This window comes from Pygoscelis adeliae, unplaced genomic scaffold (genome assembly GCF_000699105.1).
Source record: "Pygoscelis adeliae isolate BGI_AS28 unplaced genomic scaffold, ASM69910v1 Scaffold41, whole genome shotgun sequence".
Lineage (NCBI taxonomy): Eukaryota > Metazoa > Chordata > Aves > Sphenisciformes > Spheniscidae > Pygoscelis > Pygoscelis adeliae.
In genome coordinates this window covers 5,220,758-5,240,424 of record NW_008824373.1, presented here as the reverse complement: position 1 = coordinate 5,240,424, position 19,667 = coordinate 5,220,758, and the positions used below count along the sequence as shown (strand labels likewise).

Here is a 19,667-nt window from a genome sequence, read left to right as displayed (position 1 = left end):
TTTTACAGATAATGAGTATGTTCAAATCTCACAAGTATTAAATATTTTTTTTCCTTGTAGGTACACTTTAATAAAGGTTTCTTGTTTAACTTCTGGTTTTGTGACATTTCTTTTACAGGCAGTGTATATTGCGCCCTTAAAAGCACTCGTTCGTGAAAGAATTGAGGACTGGAAAGTTAGGATTGAAGAAAAACTTGGTAAAAAGTATGTTTCTTCTTACCTAATCAGAGAAATGAGAAGCAAAAGAACAGCCCACCAAGTATGAATAAAATCTACAGAATACTTTTGAGTATTTCAAAATAGGTTTTGATTGTATACTCTCCTTCAAATTTCTAGTACTTAAAAAATAAAAAATGCTATCAATAGTCATTGTAGTGACAGCAAAATCAAAACTAAAAAAGGGATACACTTTGATAGCCAGCTATTTTCATTCTCATTACTTGCCAGTATAACAAATGTAAAGCTCAGATTTCTCTCTGCAGTATCCTTGGAAATTGAAATTGCAATCCAAAATAAGCTTTCTTTAGAAACCTCAGCGATAAGGAACTCTCAGGAGTTGCATGAACTGTATACTAGTATTCATATATTGTCCTTCATATATAAATTAGATACAATTTCATTGCTTGGTACTATTAATTTCTTGCTGATCTTCTCAGGTGTTAGAGTTCAGCCATTACTTTATGACATATAAGGTATATCAGTCATGTTGATGCTTTCCAAAATGATACTTTCTTGAGTTAAAAATTATATCCATAGGATGCATTATTTAGGGCCTTTTCCTTTCCTTTATACAGCTTTTTTTGTAAGTTAAAGTTCAAAGCATACCACAGGTTTCAGTAAAAAGAGGTGCTACTCTGTGTACATGAAATTACTAGTGAGATTCCTGCTATTATCATAGCAGTGACTTATTAGTTGGCTTTTTTTTTTTTTTTTTTGCTATTTTCATGGCCTGTAAGGATAAATTATTTGCCTCATAATTTTACAATATTTTCAGGTAATATTTCCTTTTTGAAATTTACTCTATAACTTCTGTCTGAAATTTTGCACAGAAGTTACACATTACTTGGAGGAATTTTTATTAGATGTTCAACCGCATGTAGAATGTGTCCTAGAAATGTCAAAAATCCATTATATTCAGTCTAAAATGATGGATCATCTCAAATGCTGTTTGTAGAACTTGAAAGGATAATAAGGCAAACAATTGGAAAAACTCTGCTAATCTTCCCAAAAAATGACCTCAGGATAATTTCTGCTCCAGTCTTAATGGAACTTCACCAACAAATGCAGATACACTGCAATCTAGCCTCGTTATTCAAACCAGAAATCTATACAGAACAGCAGGCAGCAACTTGGTAGCTTTCTAGAAAGCTTTCATCCTGGCTATGACAGGATGTTATGATTCACATTATATCATACTGATATTCTTATATTATCTTCATTTTGAAAAACTAACCATAGATGGTTTGGGACTCATATTAGCCCTCTTCTTTTTATATGGTTTTGCTAAGGAATGGTATTTGGTACCATTTTCAATTTTGAAAATCCTGTTAGAAGTATTTGACCAGAAACAAAATTGCTTTGTTTAATTTTGTTTCTTCTCTCTTTTAAGAGTTAATGTTTAGGAGTTAATATTTGAACATTAAGATGTTCTAAAGCTTTGTAAAGCCAAGCCACCATCTTTCTTGATTACAGGGTTGTAGAGTTGACAGGAGATGTGACCCCTGATATGAGAGCTATTGCCCAAGCTGACCTGATTGTTACTACCCCAGAGAAGTGGGATGGTGTCAGCAGAAGCTGGCAGAACAGAAGCTATGTTCAGAAAGTTTCCATTCTTATCATAGATGAGATCCATCTGCTAGGTGAGCATGTTTTGTTGTTTTTAATCAGAGTCATTGCTAAATTTGAAGTGTGCTGGTACTTATGACATCAATATACTTTTTGACATCTGAACCTTTTCTTTTTCCCTGTTTTTCAATGGACTTTTCATTTACTAGGGGATGAGAGAGGCCCAGTATTGGAAGTCATTGTGTCTCGAACAAACTTCATCTCATCTCACACGGAGAAGCCTGTGAGAGTAGTTGGTTTATCCACTGCTTTAGCAAATGCCAGAGACCTTGCTGACTGGCTAAATATTAATCAGGTATGAAAAATGTTTCAGAAGATGGATATGTGTTTGTGCAGCAGAAAAATAAAATAGCAATTTATAAGATAATTCAAGGTTAAACTTGAAAAAAATGTTTTCTTGTAGATGGGTCTGTTCAACTTCCGACCATCAGTACGCCCGGTTCCTCTGGAGGTGCACATTCAGGGCTTCCCTGGCCAGCATTACTGTCCTCGCATGGCTAGCATGAACAAACCTGCATTTCAGGGTAAGCGACAAGCTGCTAGACCTTTTCCTTCTTTCTGTAAAAGAAAAAAAGACTTTAAGCACTTCACACAGTTCATTTGCAGCACATTTACAACATGTGTTACTGTACGTACTCTTGGCATGTATGAGGGGAATCTGCTCTGCTAATGGCCCAAAGCTATTTGTCTGAAACATAGTGTGCTGCAAATGCAACGTATAACTGAGGAATGTAATGTATTTCGAACAGAAGTATAAAATTAGTGCTAATGAAGGGGAAATAAAATGTGTTTTCTCTTAGTGTTTGACACCATAAAGAAACATTTGTGTAAAAATATTTGAAATTTAGAAAGTAATAAAACCATTCATATTATTAATCTGCTGAGGTATTTTCATATGGACCACTGTATGTAAGCATTAAAAAAATTGTGAACAGAAGTTGCAAGTCAGGCTAACCTCCTATAATTCTAGTTTCAAAGCAATAACCATAAAATTCAAAATTTGTAGTGTATCCAGATATGCTTCTGTTTTCAATTTTTTATTCTTAACAAAGCTGGCAAGCAGGATAGATTTAAGAAAACCTCTCGTATTTTATTTGAACATGTTTTGTTTTGGTTACATAAGAAATATTTATTATATCAATTAAAAATAACCTCCAAAATAAATTTTGTAATGTGAACTGCTGTTGATTGTGAGGTGACATTTGTGAGGTGACTTTTTAGCTGCTTTAATTAGCCTTATGACAGAAGCAAAGTATTGATTGTGGACTAGAGACCAATCTTGACAGCTCAGATTATTTACACCTCCACAAGAGCATTGTACAAAAACACTAATGAACAATAAATCTGTCTTGGGCTGTTCTGCCACACCTGTTCCTGAAGCAACAAAAATCCATTAGATGCTGGGCTTTTAAAATATATAGATATATTGGCATATATAGTTGTAAGGTATAAATACACATGAATTATCCTATTTCAATAATTTCACAATTGTATAGTGTGTGTATATGCAGGAGCACATGCTGGGTAGTATTCATGAGCTGGGGAATAATATGTGATGGTGGATAGTATGAAATAGTTTTCAGAAATTAACAATGCATAAATTTAATTGCTAGAACGAGAATTACATGAGAAAACACACAAGTGGATTTAGAAGAGATTTAGAGAGAGTATTTGAAATTCTGTATACACCTGTTTATACTTCTAGTGCTTGTTGATGTTAGAAAATGTGTAGATGTATGATTTATTAAGGGATTTTTTCCCTGCTTGTTTGACATGATACAGTCAAGGTTATTTTAGCATTTCCATGGCAATACTTATTCCTGAGACCATAAAAATTTTGCTGCAACCTGAAACTTTTCAAACATGGGCTGAGCAAGAAAATGCTTTTTAAAAAAGTCCTAAACCATAATTGGTTTAAATATGTCAGACTAATTAGTAAACAACAGAAACGAAGTTCTTTTGTACCATAATGCCCGCCTTTCACAGCAGCTATTGAAAAGTCACTTTCTGCCTTTTTTACCTCTTCTGGGTTTGGTAGATTGAAGTGATCCTTTGCAGGCAGACATGAGTTTATGCAGTCTGAGCTCTGGGTCAGGCAGAAAGCAAGTTTTGAACCTTGATGGCACTTAGCCTAAGACAACATATTCCAATAGGGTAGAAAAAACATAACATAGTTATTAAGCTGTGATAGAGAAATTCACAAGCTTTGAAGTCTAGAAAGCTTGTCCAGGTTTTGTGGTGTTTTGGTGGGGTTTTTTTCCTTACTGCTTCTCTTAAATCTTTAGCTTACAGTGATCACTGAAGTAGCAGGGCAAATTATTTCAGATTCAGCTAAGCATAGTTATATGATCTTTGATTCAGAGGTGGTATATGCTCACTTCAGTTGTATCTGTCTGGCAGAATAGAGACTAAGTATACATACCTGTATTTCATCTGCAGAGAGGTGTATCAGCTGTCTAGGTATTGCAAAGAGAAACTCTAATTTTAGTCATTAAAGGGCCTAATTCTCAAGTTCTGTTTTCCTCAACAGCAATTCGGAGTCATTCTCCAGCCAAGCCTGTTCTTATTTTCGTGTCATCCAGACGTCAGACGAGGCTTACTGCCTTAGATCTGATAGCTTTCCTAGCCACCGAGGATGATCCCAAACAGTGGCTGAAGATGGATGAAAGAGAGGTAGAATCATTTTACCTGCATTATTTGTGCTTTGCTTCTATTTTATTAATGGTTTTTTGGAAAGAAAATACATCTAAAACAAAAGAGTCATTTGAGGGTAGATCTTGAAACAGCCTCGCATATGCTAAGTTTCAGTATGTACTAAAACTAGTGTCAGCATTGAGACTACATAAGCATCTTTGCAAGATCTGAACTTTAGAACGCAAACTCTTTTATCTTTGATTTTCCTGCATATCTATTATTAATGCTAGTTCCATTGTCCCAGACAACATATATCACATGATACATGTATCACTTTGATACAAAGATAAGACAAAGAATAAAAGAAAGGGGACTAGTGTTCTCCAAAGTTTACAGCTTGAAAACTGTGACATATAGATGTTGAGCTGGAATTCAAACCAAATCTCTTTCAGTGTTTTAGGAGCAAAATCATCCTTCTCATAAGATAACTCTGTGTAGAGGGTTATGTATCTGCATGTATATCTGTGTGTATATATGTACATATGTATATACATGTGTCTATCTATATTCATACATATAGATAGATAGATATACTGCAGAACCAACAGTTTAGGAATGGTTCAGTCTTGCATATCAATGAAATAAATGAATGTTATAACAAAAAATAAGATAGCTGCCAATAGCTCTATTATAAGAACATAAAGATTACAAAGTCAAATAGTCAGATGTTAAGCAATGCTGGAGTAAAGGTTTAATTTTTTGTTCTTTTTCAAGCAATATAATCTTTAATTACATTTTCTTGTATTATTTCTAAAAATTCCTTCTTTCATTTATTGCAAAACATAAATGATGGCCAAATAATAAACAACCATTCAATATTCTGTTTTATCTGCATTCTTCAAAATGTATACTGGATTTTATTTACTGCACTGAGTTCTGCACCTGCTCTGAATACAGAATTATTTATTTCCTTCTGGACTAGTGGTCCTGATTATAGTATATCATTGCTTCAAAACAATTTTTTTGGTTGTTATTCAGATTTCCTAGATTTTGGAAGATAGCTTTCTCTAATGGTTGCAGACCTTCTGCATAGGAATTTCTGTGATAAAATAGGGCCAAGACACAGCAAAATGCATAATTCATAAATACAAGGTCCAAATTGAACATTGTATGAATATTTATATATCAATAATTGTATGAATAGTTATACAATTGTATACCAAAAATTATATGCCAAAAAGTATAGGTTTCTAGATGAGATTTTTTGGTTTTGTTTGCTCTTTGCAAAAAAAATAAAGTGTGATTTTTCTGAGATAAAGCATGACATCTGTATCCTTCCTCATTTAGATGGATTTTAAAAGAGAAAATGGATGTCTCGCCTGATAAACTATTAGTACTAAAACATGTCTCAATTTGATGCTGCTTTTCTAACTGTATAACCTCTATTTAATGTTTTCTTCAGCATAACAAGTATTTGATATCAAAATTATTAGTGCATAGTAGAGTAAGCTAGTACCTTGTGCTAGTTTACTGTAGTAATCTCACCTACAATTAGAATATGCAACATGCAGCTTGCCCTAAATGACTTGCATTAATACGAATAGCTTCCTCATGTCCTGTGAGCCACTACTATCCTGAAAAGAACTGTAGCTGAAGCTTCTTCACTTGCTGGAAAAGGGTTTTCTATTAGGAGTCTTTGAATTTCATATGTTTCAGAATATACCTCTGAAGGTTTCGAAAGAGGAGCCAACAAGGACAAGCAGACTTTGCATTTATTAGTTTAATAACATTTGCATATGATTTGTATTTGAATTAATAAGCTGAATGTTTGGAGCATAAGATACCTAGCAAGTTATTCAGTTTTGATTACATAAATATAAAAGACTGAGGATTAAGCCCTAAGTTGTTATATCTTACCACTATTATGCAGAACACAATTGTGTTTGAAGTACCCACAATTTCAAGTGGACATTTCTTTAGGTAATTATGGGACCAGTTTGTAGTTTTGTCTTTTAAATTAGCATGATTAGCCTGAGTTTCATTTGACATTGAAGTAAAGGACAAAGCTATAGTAGTGCTACATAGGTAGCGTATGTACTGCTTAATTCTTTATCCATAATAATTTTTTTTATTTAAAAATTCTAACTTCAAGTTATATTAAAATCAAGCTTGGACTAGGTGAAATAGACAAAATTCTCTCCATATTGCTATAGTGTTTTTAAGTTTTAAAAGTAGAACTAGTGAATACTTACTTTATAGTAGGTATTCCCTATCTTAAACACTTGCCCAAGTATTTCAAGTGTTTCTCAATTCCATATGAGATAAAAATGGACCAGTTAGAAGAAATAAATTGTTGTTGCCTTTAAACAATATTTTTTATTGCCTGTCAGTTTTTTACATTTGTTTTTTGCCAACCATTGTTCCTTTAGGGGAACTTACAGACAAATGACTTTATTTTCAAAGTATTTGTAATTGTTAATTGTGAAATATGTTGAGATATAAGAGATTTTTCATAAATGGGTGTATACAAAGTTTACAAGCGTTACAACAGGCCTTGGCATTTTTCTTCATTCAGCCTTATTTGAATGACATTAATTTTGGCTGACATAAGATTCCTTTGAGAACTCATTGGTTAGTTTTGTTTAATGGTGTAATTGGTTTTGCTACGTGATGGCCAAATGTTAATCTATGTTTATGTTAGCTTCCTAGTGGGTAGACTTCATAAGGCTTCTTAAAATGCTGTAAACAATGCCATCAATAATAACATCTTGAAGACTGATATTGAGGTAGACACAGATTCTTACAGCCATTAAAAGTAATTTTTCTCTGTTACCCTGCATGGCAGCTTTTCTGTGATGGTAACAGAGAGATTCAGGCCTTGTGGGGGAGGGATTGGAGTGGGGGAGAGAGACCAATACTGGATCTTTGGCGCCTGTTTATCAGCTATGCCATCATCTTAGCTTCCCTCATCTTCTCTGTAGAGATTCTCCCTGTAGTGGTAGTGCCAAACCAGGCTCTCATTTGCAGCATGTGAAGGCTTCTGTTCACGACTCCAGACTACTTCTCTTCACCAGTACTCTCAGATAACAGGCAAATCCACCCCCATCTCTGCCACCCAGCTCCAAGTATCAAATTCAGACAATATTTCAATCAGTTATATTTCGAAGGACATGAACTTGTATGAAGCTTCTGGAACACATATTTGTATGTATAAATGATGTACAGAAACAACCCTTCAACTGTTGCCACCGAAGTAGACAACAGCATACCTGGATCATAGAGGAATCATACAAGATGTTCTTTCCCTCAAAGGAGTCAGTAGTCTAACAGGTACAACTGAATTATAATCAAGAAGGAATTTTGTTCTACCTCCATCTGCTGAAAATATATATTACAGGCAGCTCCATTCAGTTTTGGAGATGATTCTTCCTGGATGCTTTCCTTGAATTTCATGTCTGATGTACAGTTTCCCACTCATATGCATGTTCCTACAGTATTCAGAAAGTTGAAAGGTATTCAGAAAGTTGAGACAAAGTTGAGACAGCAGTCTTCCTAACACTGAACCGTACTTGATGAAAATTGCCGTATCTAGTACTGATAAGTTTTCCAGTTCTACTGGACCTGTTGTTGCACAACAATAGTTAGATCTGTTTACTAGATTCTATCCAACTAAGTTTCAAGCTACGTGCCTGCTTTTTATGAAGAAATGACCACTCAAATACTTCATGTCTGGTTTAGTCTGAGGAAGGAAACCTCCAGTGATGTTGAAATACCCTACTTACCGAGATTTGTAGCTGGTACTTCAAAGCTCATCCCTACATTTGCCAATTGCTATGCATTGCGCAGAAGTTCCTCAGGATTTAAGCAGGACTGCCATAGTTTGCCCAAAGTAGAGTATGAGTGGGCAGTCTCTTGTAGAAGAAAGAATAGTTACCTATTTTAGAGCCTTAGAGGTGGGGTTTTTTCTTTTTCTGTAAGGTGCATTGTCCATACACATTCCAAAATGAGCTCTCTATCCATCTTAGGATTTGCAGTCCCAACACAGAGTTTATTTTTCACCAAAGAGTGAAGAAGCAGCTGAAGCTACCTTCCTTGCCATTTGCAGTAGTTGCAAGGACTCTTCAGTAGACATCACTCTGCAAAGATCGTCCTAGTTATACTTATGAGGGACAGGTGCATCATGACAGAAATGTGAATAGGCAGTGCATCTCAAAGAGAAGGCTGCCCCTGTAAATTGAGTAATTCTTTATTTCTTTTTATTGTTCATTGAAGCCAGTGTGCCAATGAAAAAAATAAAACCTTGTGCTTACCCTGCTTTTTTGTATAAATATGAGATGATTTTTAAATATAAACTTTCTAGCTAAAATTCTAATTTGGAGCTGTCAGCGAGGACTGTCATGTTCAAGATTGTGACCCATTACTTATCTTGTTAAAAGGGACAACAGCTCAGATTATCCTTTTGGAAATAGACAGTGCCACCAGTTTGTGGTGGTAAGATCAGTTATACTGTTCGACATTAGGAGCTGATTAAAGAGGAACAAGTCCTTCTCTTTCAGAAATTGCATCTACATCTGTGGTGGTGGCAGATGTTGCAATCTTTTTCCAACGTAATTTATTAGAATCAAGATTTCAGTTTGTTTATTTTTCTCTAATGTTTTTACTGCTTTTTGTTTTAACCTAGAAGTACAAAGTAGTATTTATTGTTTATTGTTTGAAGTTAGAATGCAGTTCTTACCAGCAAACAAGTAGGGTGTTTTCTTATTTGGGTTGTTTTTTTCTTTAAAGAAATATATTCCCTGGCCAGATACTTTTTTTTTTTTTTAATATATTTAGAGTGCAAGGACTGAGAAGAAATGTACCCATGTACACAGTTTTGACTTTGACCACAATGATTTTTGCATTCTGCTTTGTGCATCATTTTACCATCTGCATCTTGTTAAGGCTGTTCTTTATGAAACCTCTAGAAATAACTAGAACCCTTTAGCACAAACATACCTACTGTAATATTCAATAGCATCCATACCAGGCAATAGCCAGCTTCCACTGAATTCAAGGGCACTTGAATGAAGGACATTCATTGACTCCAAAGGGAATGAATCAGGTCCATACTGATTTTGCAGTTTTAGGGATGAGAGAGTATAAACATGTGTGAGCTAATTATGGATTTGTATATGTGTTCATACACTATGTGGAAATATGCATAGATATATGCATGAAAGTGAATTAAATTTTACTGTATAGTTCTGTTTTGCATTGCTAAAAAAAAAACTAACAAAAAAGCAACAAAAAAAATCCCAAGAATTGTTGGAAAGACAAAAGATGACTTTTCCTTCTCTAACCTTTAAATCAAATAACCTATTATCTCCATGTTATTGTTCTGAGGTAATGCTGTGCTATAAAACAGGAATAGAAGAATCTGGTCTGTGTCATGAATAGGTATATTGCTGTCTTTTAGATGAGATTTTTAGTGTTAAATGTGTATGTGTTAATAATATATCTCAACTGTTTAAACCATATTTTAAAATGTTTCTTGAATAATCTTATTTGAGGTGTTTTAGGCATCTTGTTTCTATGGGAGAGTTATGGAGTATGAGGATGTCAACTCTTCATCAAAAATAATTTTATAAGATTACTTTTTTTTCTGCCTTTAAAGATCAGGAGGGTACCCAAGAATGATTTCTAAGTGTTTCACTCATTATAGAAGTTCAACTTCCTTCTACAAGATGTTGTTTTTATGACACAAAAGTGTGTCATAAAAAATTAACATTTAGTTATAACAAGGAGATGTTTTTACTTCACTTAACATCTGTAGCAGATGTGAAATATGTAATTATTTTTGTAAAAGACTTCATAACTTTCACGATTCTTTTGTTTGGCACATCTTTCTTCTATTGGGCATTTTAGACAATTGATAAGCATTATTCAGTGGCATATGGTCTGAGTCTGACGTGCTTTGAAAAGAGTACAGAGTACTAATAATGAGGATTCTGTGAAAATGGGAAAACCAGCACAACAGATATGCTTTGAGAAAGTATGGGTTTTTAGCATCTTGAAACAATATATCACACTCAAAGGGACAGAATTGGGCTGCACAATCTGTTAGCTCATTCTTGTCCAATCTGGTCTCCTCCTTTCTTTTGGAGCCAGCATTGTCATCAACTTGCTGAATTATACTCTGACTGGAATGTATTTCAGGCACAGGGTAATGTATCTACTTAAATGGAATCCTATCTTTCTACAAAAGCTTTTTAAGTATAATAAATTTAAAATATAAAAAAGTTCTATTAGCTTAAAGTAAATGGTTCAACAGTTTACATATGTGCAGGAACAAAGAAAATGACTACTTACTAGTTTGAGAAAATCTAGCTTGTTCAGAGATTAGAATATAAAAGGTAGAAATAAACTTTATTTTTATAATAAATATTTTGCAATGCTACTAGAGTCCCAAATTGGTTTTCAAAGGTTTTTTATTAAAAGCTGGTTTCCTAATCAACCTAATGCTAGGAAAGCACAGGAGGTATTTTTGTTTGTTCATCAAAAAATCCGTGAAGAATAGCAAAACCTTTTCTGCATGGGCCCAATCCTGCCTGTCTTGGAGTCCAGGGAAAAATCGCTCCTTGCATTAAGTTCCCTGCATCGGTGTTGTACGGGTTTTTTTATGTCAGTACCATGTATATTTCCTTATATTACTTTTAATGTACTTTTTCTGTTCTGAAGATAAAATATATTTTCTTTACCCTTTTATGAATTAACATTACAGTTGTTTTCAGAAAGATAAATAGTAATGAAGTTATAACAATGCAGAAATATTAGATTTGGTTTATTGTCATGATGCTGTGTCTGTTTCTGGTTAATGAACCTATTAATTGTGCCATTATTTCTTAATAGAAAGTGATAATATTCTTACACTACACTGACATAAGAGAGTTATATTTTTAAATAAATTGTCATGAGAATTTTAAGCCTTGGATTGTGCCTATGGGTAAAATAGTTGTGTTTATTACATTGATTTATGAGAAAGTAAGGGGTCAGCTAAAAATGACTAGGATTCCCTGCTGCTAAAATGACAGGATAGTAGTACATGCACCAGCTCTCCTGCTAAGGGTTCTTTAGTTTTCCTGTGGTAAATTACACTGCTTTGCAGGTATGACTAACAGCACCACAGGCCACCGCTGTAATACAAGTCAGAGGGGAAAAAAAAAATAACCACCGCTGATTGTAAAAGCAAGAAGACAATCTTTGAATAAATTCCCAGCAGTGTGAATTTAGGATGTTTTATTCTGGCAACTACATGGCAAAAAGGTTTAGCTCAGGGTCTGTACTGAAAATAACTAACATTGTAAAACTGTGTGTGCTGAAGGAGCCATCTAATCACTGTAGACTAATCCAAATCAGCTAATTTGATCCTTGTACTCTTCTAGAGGAAAACAGAGTTTAGATTCATTATTTTCCCAATACCAAATTCTGCTCATGTGAATAATGAAATAAATGTCATTAGAACTGGCTTGTTCCCTTACATTAAAGACATAACTATCATAAAGTGATGATTCTTGGTGGGGAGGAGAAAAATTAATTCAGCAATATAATATCTTTTGTCAATTTTTGAATGCAGAAATTGAGTAAAATATAAATGCATTGATTTTGTCATTTATTTTTATGTTATTTACCAGTACCATTTTCTACTTTTTCATCTTAATTCCCTGTCAAATGTATACATATAACTAGTATTTCTCAAAGTGTCTATCTAAGCATTAGGAGCCTGTGCAGTGCTAGTACCACTTCATAAATCCATAGCACAAAAAGCATTAATAGGTTCGAAAATATATTTAGTAATGTATGTTGATGGTCATAATTGTAGAGAAAACTGTATACAGGCTCTCATTTTATCAAGCTTTTTTTGTCTTAGAAGAAAAAATCTTTAAGATGGGTCATAATTCATGTTGTCTACACTGCAGTCACATGTCTACATGGTGACTAGAGAAATCAAAGGTTTGCTGATTGTATCTAGATAGATAAACTTTATCCTTTAACATATCCTCCTTTCATTCAGTTCTTTACTTTCTTCTACTTATCTACCACTTTTCTTGTTTCCCTTTCCTAAATAGACTTATCCCCTCTTCACTTCTCAATTCATTGTTTTTTTCTTTCTGCTTCCTTCCTTTCAGTGTTTTATAGTCCCTTTCACTCATTTCTTCTGTAAGCATCCTTTTCTTTTATATATGCCAGCTCAGTTTATACAACAAACCTTCCATGTCTTATAATATAGGAAACTCTCAGGAGCATCCAGGCACCTGCATTGTGAGAGAAAATAAAGTTTAGGAGCTTCCATTGACAGATCAAATTGATTGGACCAAGCCAAAACTTGAACAATATTTTTTTTTTAAATTGGGTTCTCAGTTATTTCCATCAGTTGTGGTTCTGTTAGTCAATACTACTTCAATAAATAGACTTTTTAAAATGCTTTGTAATTTGCTTTTCCTGACAAAATTTGATTGATTTACAAAATCTATATTGTTGTTTGTTTTTTGGACTATTGTATTCTCTGGCTTTTTTGTACCTTTTAAGGATTTTTTTTTTTTAATAATAGTAGTGATGTATGTTACTTGGGTTTAGATATGTGAATAATTTATTAACATTAAGGTCTGAGAATTATAAAACCCAGGAAATATTTAGAGAAGGTTACAATTCTGAACATCGGAAGTGCAACACCTGAGAGTCCTAAGTGGAAATGAAGATATCACTGCAGTCATGCAGGTATCATATCTCAGTATTTTGAGATACTCAGTCTGAGATGAGACTGAATACTCAGTCCAAATTCTTCAGTTACCCTGAGTAATTTGTTCTGCATTACTGTTTTTTCTCTAACCTTAGCTATACCTCCTAGGTTAGCCGTGAATGATGCTGCCCATAAGTATGCAATATCATCACGCCACTGCTGGTGGCACCAGGAAACCACTAATAAGAGATGAGGTTTGAAAATTCCTGGCTATAATTATATTAAAATCCCATGAAATAATAAATGGCCTTAGAAATAAAACAACAGAAGGAATATTGAGGGGTAAAATCACTAAACAAGGCCGAAGTTATAAAGCTCTTGTTCGTTATTAGTGAGGGGCTTTTCACAGAGGTCGTCTAGAGAAATAAATTAGCTTATTATGGAATTTACTACTTGAAAACATAGGCAAGAAATATAGTTAAAATGATAGTAGTTAAAATGATTCCAAGTAGTCATTGACATGAGATTTGAAAAAAATAGTGATAGTAATAAAAAATAGCTTTTTGTCTGGACTTCTAAAAGTTTTAAATGAAGACACTGATTGTATGTTGGGTTTCACTACAGGGTTTGAGTCTATAAATTACAAACACTCAAAAAAATTTTTTCAAGTTAATTTGCATTTCAGCATGTGAATAGGAAACTTTTTTGATGCGTAGTAATTGCAGAATTATCAAACTGAAAAACTGTGTCTGTCTTTTCATAGGCATTAGAGAGCGCCAAATTTTTTTTTCATGACTGTTATTATGTTACTGGTTGCAGGGATTTGCTATGTTTTTATACCAGTTCTAACCCCTTTGATACTAGGGATTGCATTAAACAAACACAGAGCAGAATGCACAGCATTTGCCAGACCTGTCAAGATATTTTCAGAATTTTCATTTCCTTATCTGTGCTACTTAGTGTGTCAATAAAGTCATGTGCATTTTGTATTCCCCCCATCATTAATGTAGTATTTGACTTTTTTTTTAGATTAAAACCAGACTGTTCAGAGACTGAAGACTGTGTTTTCCTGTTTGTATAAACAGCGTTGCACAAATTATCCTTGCTATAAAAAAAAAGATAATAACAACTCTAAAAGTTTAACATTTCTGAGTAATCTGTTTTAAAACGTGCAACTGTTCTTTCTGTTACAGATGAATGACATTATAGTGACAGTCAGAGATTCAAATCTGAAGCTGACACTTGCTTTTGGAATAGGCATGCACCATGCGGGTCTGCATGAGAGAGACAGGAAAACTGTGGAAGAATTGTTTGTGAACTGCAAAATCCAGGTACATTTCTTCTTTGAATCCTGCCATAATGAGTTTTACTTGGAATTTTAAAAGTTGGCTTTTTGTTACGTATACCTCATTAATCTTTCTTTCTGTTTTAGGTTCTTATTGCCACAAGCACATTAGCTTGGGGTGTAAATTTTCCAGCTCATTTAGTAATTGTTAAAGGAACAGAATACTATGATGGAAAAACAAGGCGTTACGTGGATTATCCCATTACAGGTACTCACATAAATTATGGAAATGCTCATATGCTGAAATGTATTTCAAGGATATGCAAATTATCTGAATTATTTAGTAACTGATCACTGAAAATACCTAATTTGGGTAGAGACTAGGAGTGCTGAGGAAAGGGTTTCTTTGATGCAAGTTGTAAGAGAACTCTTAAGATTTTATGTAATAATGAAAATGTTTCTGTCTTGCCAGTCTTTTTCATGCTAAATTCCTTTAATGTGTATCATCCAAAATAGATATTAAACAATTAAAGGGACAATATAAAGTCATATTTAGCTACATAGTTAATTGTATAAAAGGAAGTTTTCAGGCATCAAATAATTTTTTTCATTTTTGAAACCTTTTTTAAATAGATTTCTAACAGTAAACTTAGCCATGGTTTGAAATGCAACAGTTGAATCACACATGTATGAGAACATAAAATTTATACGTAGTCACTTGACAGTAAACAAAAAGCCTTAACTAGTCTAGTATCTTCAGTGATGTGATACTTCAAGTAAGTGATACTTCAAAAGTAAGCAGCTAAATTAAATATTTGAATTTCTGGTTTGATATAGACTTTTATTGCTTTCTGGCTCCAGTAAACTCCACTTTTCATAAACTGTTCTGCAGTGTTTTCAACAAGCTTAAGAAAGTGAACCATGGAAGAACTTCTTTCAGAGTTCAGACAGGGAGAATATTTGTCTGCATGGTACGAAGCTTGAAGAATGAGGACAAGCTAAATTTATTCCAGGTTTCCTGTTCTGTTTTCCCTTTCTCTTTTCGCAAGAGAAAGTTTATTATTAAATAATCCTGTGCCAGAGATGTGTACACCTAAGGACAATCTAAATGTTATTTGTAATGTAAATAGAGAGCTTGCATCTTTTTAACCACACACTGTCTTTTCAGCAAGAGAAGCTTACTAATGAAAAAAAGCTTAAACTGAAAATACTACAGGGGTTACTTCTCCAAGTAAGCCATCATAGAGCTTAATTTAGTGGTTAGTGCTCTGCAGGAAACTTGGGATCAATTTCCAGACCAATCTTTGAATCTCGTTCAAAGATTCTGGTATGACCTGGGAGCTTAGCCATGCGCACTTGCATTTGGTGACAGACTTAGGCTGACGTAAACTTAGTACAAACAGTCTCTGCAGAGAAGTAGTATCTCGCTCGTCCCGACTGGAAGAATAGTGACAACTGACTTTATTACTGAATGGGGAAAAGTGATGAGGAAAGAAATCAACTGAAGTGTTAAATTTTATGTTGAGTCTGTGGGACTGTCAGAGAGAAGTAATAGAGAAAATAATATATTCAAAAGAAATCAGAAACTCAATAAGCATTGAGGACCTACTATGCTGTTTTAGAAATCTGTTGTACAAGTACTCACAAAGGCTTTAGGGAACGCTTATACTTTCACTCTTTATTGTCTTTTTGAATTCAGGTGACTTAGACATTGGGGGTTGTTCAATTCTTAAATTTTCAATAAGACTTTGGGGGCGGGGAGTGGATGGAATACGGCCATCTGCGATGGAAGCATTTAGATTTTGTTGTCTGCACTGCAACAGAAAATGCAGATTCCTTACTTTATGAAGAAACATGTGGTGTGGTTTGCTTAGAGCATTTTTATTTTTAACTTTCTAGAGAATATTTATGCATCTGGAAGTTCTGTGGATAGGTAGTACAGTTTTGCAGCAGCAGCAATAAAATGAAAATGTAATGAGTTTCTTTCTGAAATACTTCCAAAATTTCACAATATTGTCTTTAATGCTGCCCTTGAGTTATGCCTTCACTGTTCCGTCATGGTATAACTTGGTTCCTCCCTGCTGAAGTTACCTTTCTGTATCAGGGATGCATTTGGCTCCAAGGAAGCAGCTAAGGGCAGAATGAATCATTCTGGAGTGCTCAGTAATTTAAAAATAAGTAAAAACGTTTCTTTGAGTGAAGTCAGAGGTTTTGGGGAGGACCTTTTCTCAGTTACCAGACATTTAGTCAGCCCATTGGATCATATTTAACATTTCAGGAGTTTAGTCCAGTGATTAAAAGCAGCCAAGCAACATACAGTTGGAATAGAAGCAGCTGGAAGCACCAAAAAGGAATCTGAGCTCTGTTGAGCGAGACACAAAACAACTTATGCAGATGCACTTCTCAGATTATGAGAAGACACAAACAAACAGATGATAAGCATACTTATCTTGATGGCCGGGTAGCAAGTTGAGCGTGTTTTGTATAAACTAGTGTTTTCAGTGTTTATAGAAATCATTAACTAGTATTTGCAAGTGATGATGTGTAGGCGGAGTAGTAGAGGTAAGCTTTAACTGTGCCTGCTTTTAAATTTGTAAATCGTGATCTGATATAGGGACAACATATGATACGAAACCATCTCTACTCCAGTGCTAATAACTAATATAACTTGTCCTGAAGTTTGAGTGGTAAGGATCATAGCTGTCAGTAATTAGAGTTTGCCTTTACCTTTTTTCCTCTGAAATATTAAAAACCTAGGAAATCGTATATAGCAGAAAAGCTTATACAAGGAACTTCTATTATTGTGAAGTCAAATACTTGAAAATTAGGAAATAATAAACAGTTGCCATTGTAGGCTTCATGAGTTCTCTTACTCATCATCTTTAATTGCATATGATCAAACAAGGGATGGATGTGGAATGGAAGGAAAGTAGCGGAAATTTATATTAGATGTAAGCTTGGATTCTATTGCAGTGGGTGGTCTTCAAGCATGCAGGAAGATACTCTCTGCCAGAAAGAAGTTCATCGTAAATTTATCTGAGGTGGAAAAAAAAATTAGATGTGTCAAAACCAATATGGCATACGAGACCAAAGAAATCCAAAAATACTGTATTGCATATTATACAGATGTAAATACATTTATTTATACATTCAGATAAATACATTTGGTTTATACATTATTGTTTCTTTGGCAGATGTACTTCAGATGATGGGACGTGCTGGCAGACCACAATTTGATGATCAAGGAAAAGCTGTAATTCTAGTTCATGATATTAAGAAAGACTTCTACAAAAAATTCCTTTATGAACCTTTCCCAGTGGAATCAAGGTAAAGATAAAGCAATCAGAAAAGCTGATCAAACTATAAACAGTACTACAAATGAGGGACAGAGAAAAGAGAAACAAAATTCCTGAGCCGAATACCTCCTAAATATTGGGGTCCTAGAGGAAGATCATTTTCAAAAAAACTATCCATCTTTAGGCAGAAAAATCCTTTCTTCCAAGAGCTCTGAAGCACTGTTGAGCTCTTTAGTCCATTCCCAGATGATACTACAAATGCTTCTCTGCTTCTGAGTGTTGTCTTAGACTTCTGAATGAGAGCACAAACTGTTCTTCAAGGCCAGTGTGTAGGACAACTATAGATGATCCTCAGAACCCTCTCTGAAATTCTGTGACAAATTCTTAATAGGAAAAAAAATAGGTGAGTTTCTAGCACTTTTTACCTAGAATACTTGTACCATTATAGATACCACATTCTTCAAAATCTCACAAGTTCAAAAAGAAATCTGCATGGTGTAAACTATTACTAATACACTTTCAACACATCTTTCACTTCAAAATAGCAATATTTTTGTCAGAAATGTAGAAACACCACCTTTTTGCAGCCTCTCTGAACTTAGCTGGTACAGTTTGCTGTGCAGCATAACGTGACTCGTGCCTTGGTTTTGATATTTATAATATACTTAGTTGTTCAACGAGAAGCAGAACTAGTTACATCGGTCTCCTATAGATGCATGTTTCATGGAGGAATTCTCAGACATCTAGTAAAGCATGAGCATTACTGAAAGCTTTTCTCAGTGATGAAGAATTCACAGTATTGTCCTCCTAAGGAAATTTCATCCCTCGACATAAGCGATAATGGGACCTCTATCTGGTCAGGAAATTTGTAGGAGCTTCAGAGTGCTATCCACCTGTGAAATGTAGTTGAAATGGGCTGGTTTATTTGAAGGTTAATTTCTGTGGTGCACAGACATATAATTTTTGCAAACAAAGAATGTGGAGACATGCGCTTCATTTCCTTAGGAAACCACACTTTTCTTTTTTTAACATATAAATTTCACTTAGCACAAAAGACTAGGAGTTGAACTTCTTCAAAATGATAGCTAATAAGTCAAAAGAGCAGTACGATTAAAATGTTGATGATATATCCAGACTGTATGGCACTAGCATAAACTAGGAAATCTCTCAATTCATTAGTAAGTGGTGTTTCTAAATAAAGAAATAGTATCTTCAGTATAACAGTAGTAATCACACCTTGTTCGTGTTTGCAATACTATAAATATTCGATGTTTCTAGTAGCTCATTTTGTGTGTATATATTTACTTTGTAGTTTGATATATTCCATCTTTTACTATAAACAAAGAATATTTGATAAATTTTCAGATTAGGATACACATATTAATAGCAATCTCGTTAAGTTCTATGTAGGTTGTGATCTGATTAACTTAGAGTTGTCTCAGTCTTTTTATGATCAAGTATTTGAGAGGCTTTATAGCTTCAAAGAGAAAGTGCTTTGGGGTTTCTTGGAGGGTTTTTAGTTTTAGAACGCTTTCCCATCTGTTCTACCAAAGAGCAGATCTATCAGCTTTATGTAGTATTTCCAATTTGTAAAATTAAACTTCATATTTTTTTAATAAAAGTTTTTTCTAAAAGCCATTGTCTATGTTTTAGTTGTGAGACTTGAGTACAAAACTCATATGACAGGCCTTGTGCTCTCACTGATCATGGGTCTGAAATGCAGCACATTAGAAGCAAAAGAGAAAGCAGTCTTTATTATGGAATAGATATTGAATGATCCATCCAGTTTCTGCTGGGCAGTCTGGGTAGAACGTCTGCAGTTCTTACCTTCAGAAGCGTGCGATTAGTGGTATACAGCAGTAAAACAGCTACTCATACCAAACTATTCTTT

General features: G+C 34.2%; 1 protein-coding gene across 1 annotated transcript in view; it reads left to right on the top strand.

The window, feature by feature from the left end:
- The window catches only part of ASCC3 (activating signal cointegrator 1 complex subunit 3), a 273,528-nt gene that overhangs the window by 200,993 nt on the left and 52,868 nt on the right, over window positions 1–19,667 (top strand). Inside the window, exons 25-32 of the mRNA XM_009320160.1 lie at window positions 119–204; window positions 1,693–1,859; window positions 1,995–2,140; window positions 2,249–2,369; window positions 4,376–4,518; window positions 14,389–14,526; window positions 14,628–14,748; window positions 17,675–17,807. Coding sequence (XP_009318435.1) covers window positions 119–204; window positions 1,693–1,859; window positions 1,995–2,140; window positions 2,249–2,369; window positions 4,376–4,518; window positions 14,389–14,526; window positions 14,628–14,748; window positions 17,675–17,807 — 1,055 coding nt within the window. The remainder of the gene's footprint in view (window positions 1–118; window positions 205–1,692; window positions 1,860–1,994; window positions 2,141–2,248; window positions 2,370–4,375; window positions 4,519–14,388; window positions 14,527–14,627; window positions 14,749–17,674; window positions 17,808–19,667) is intronic.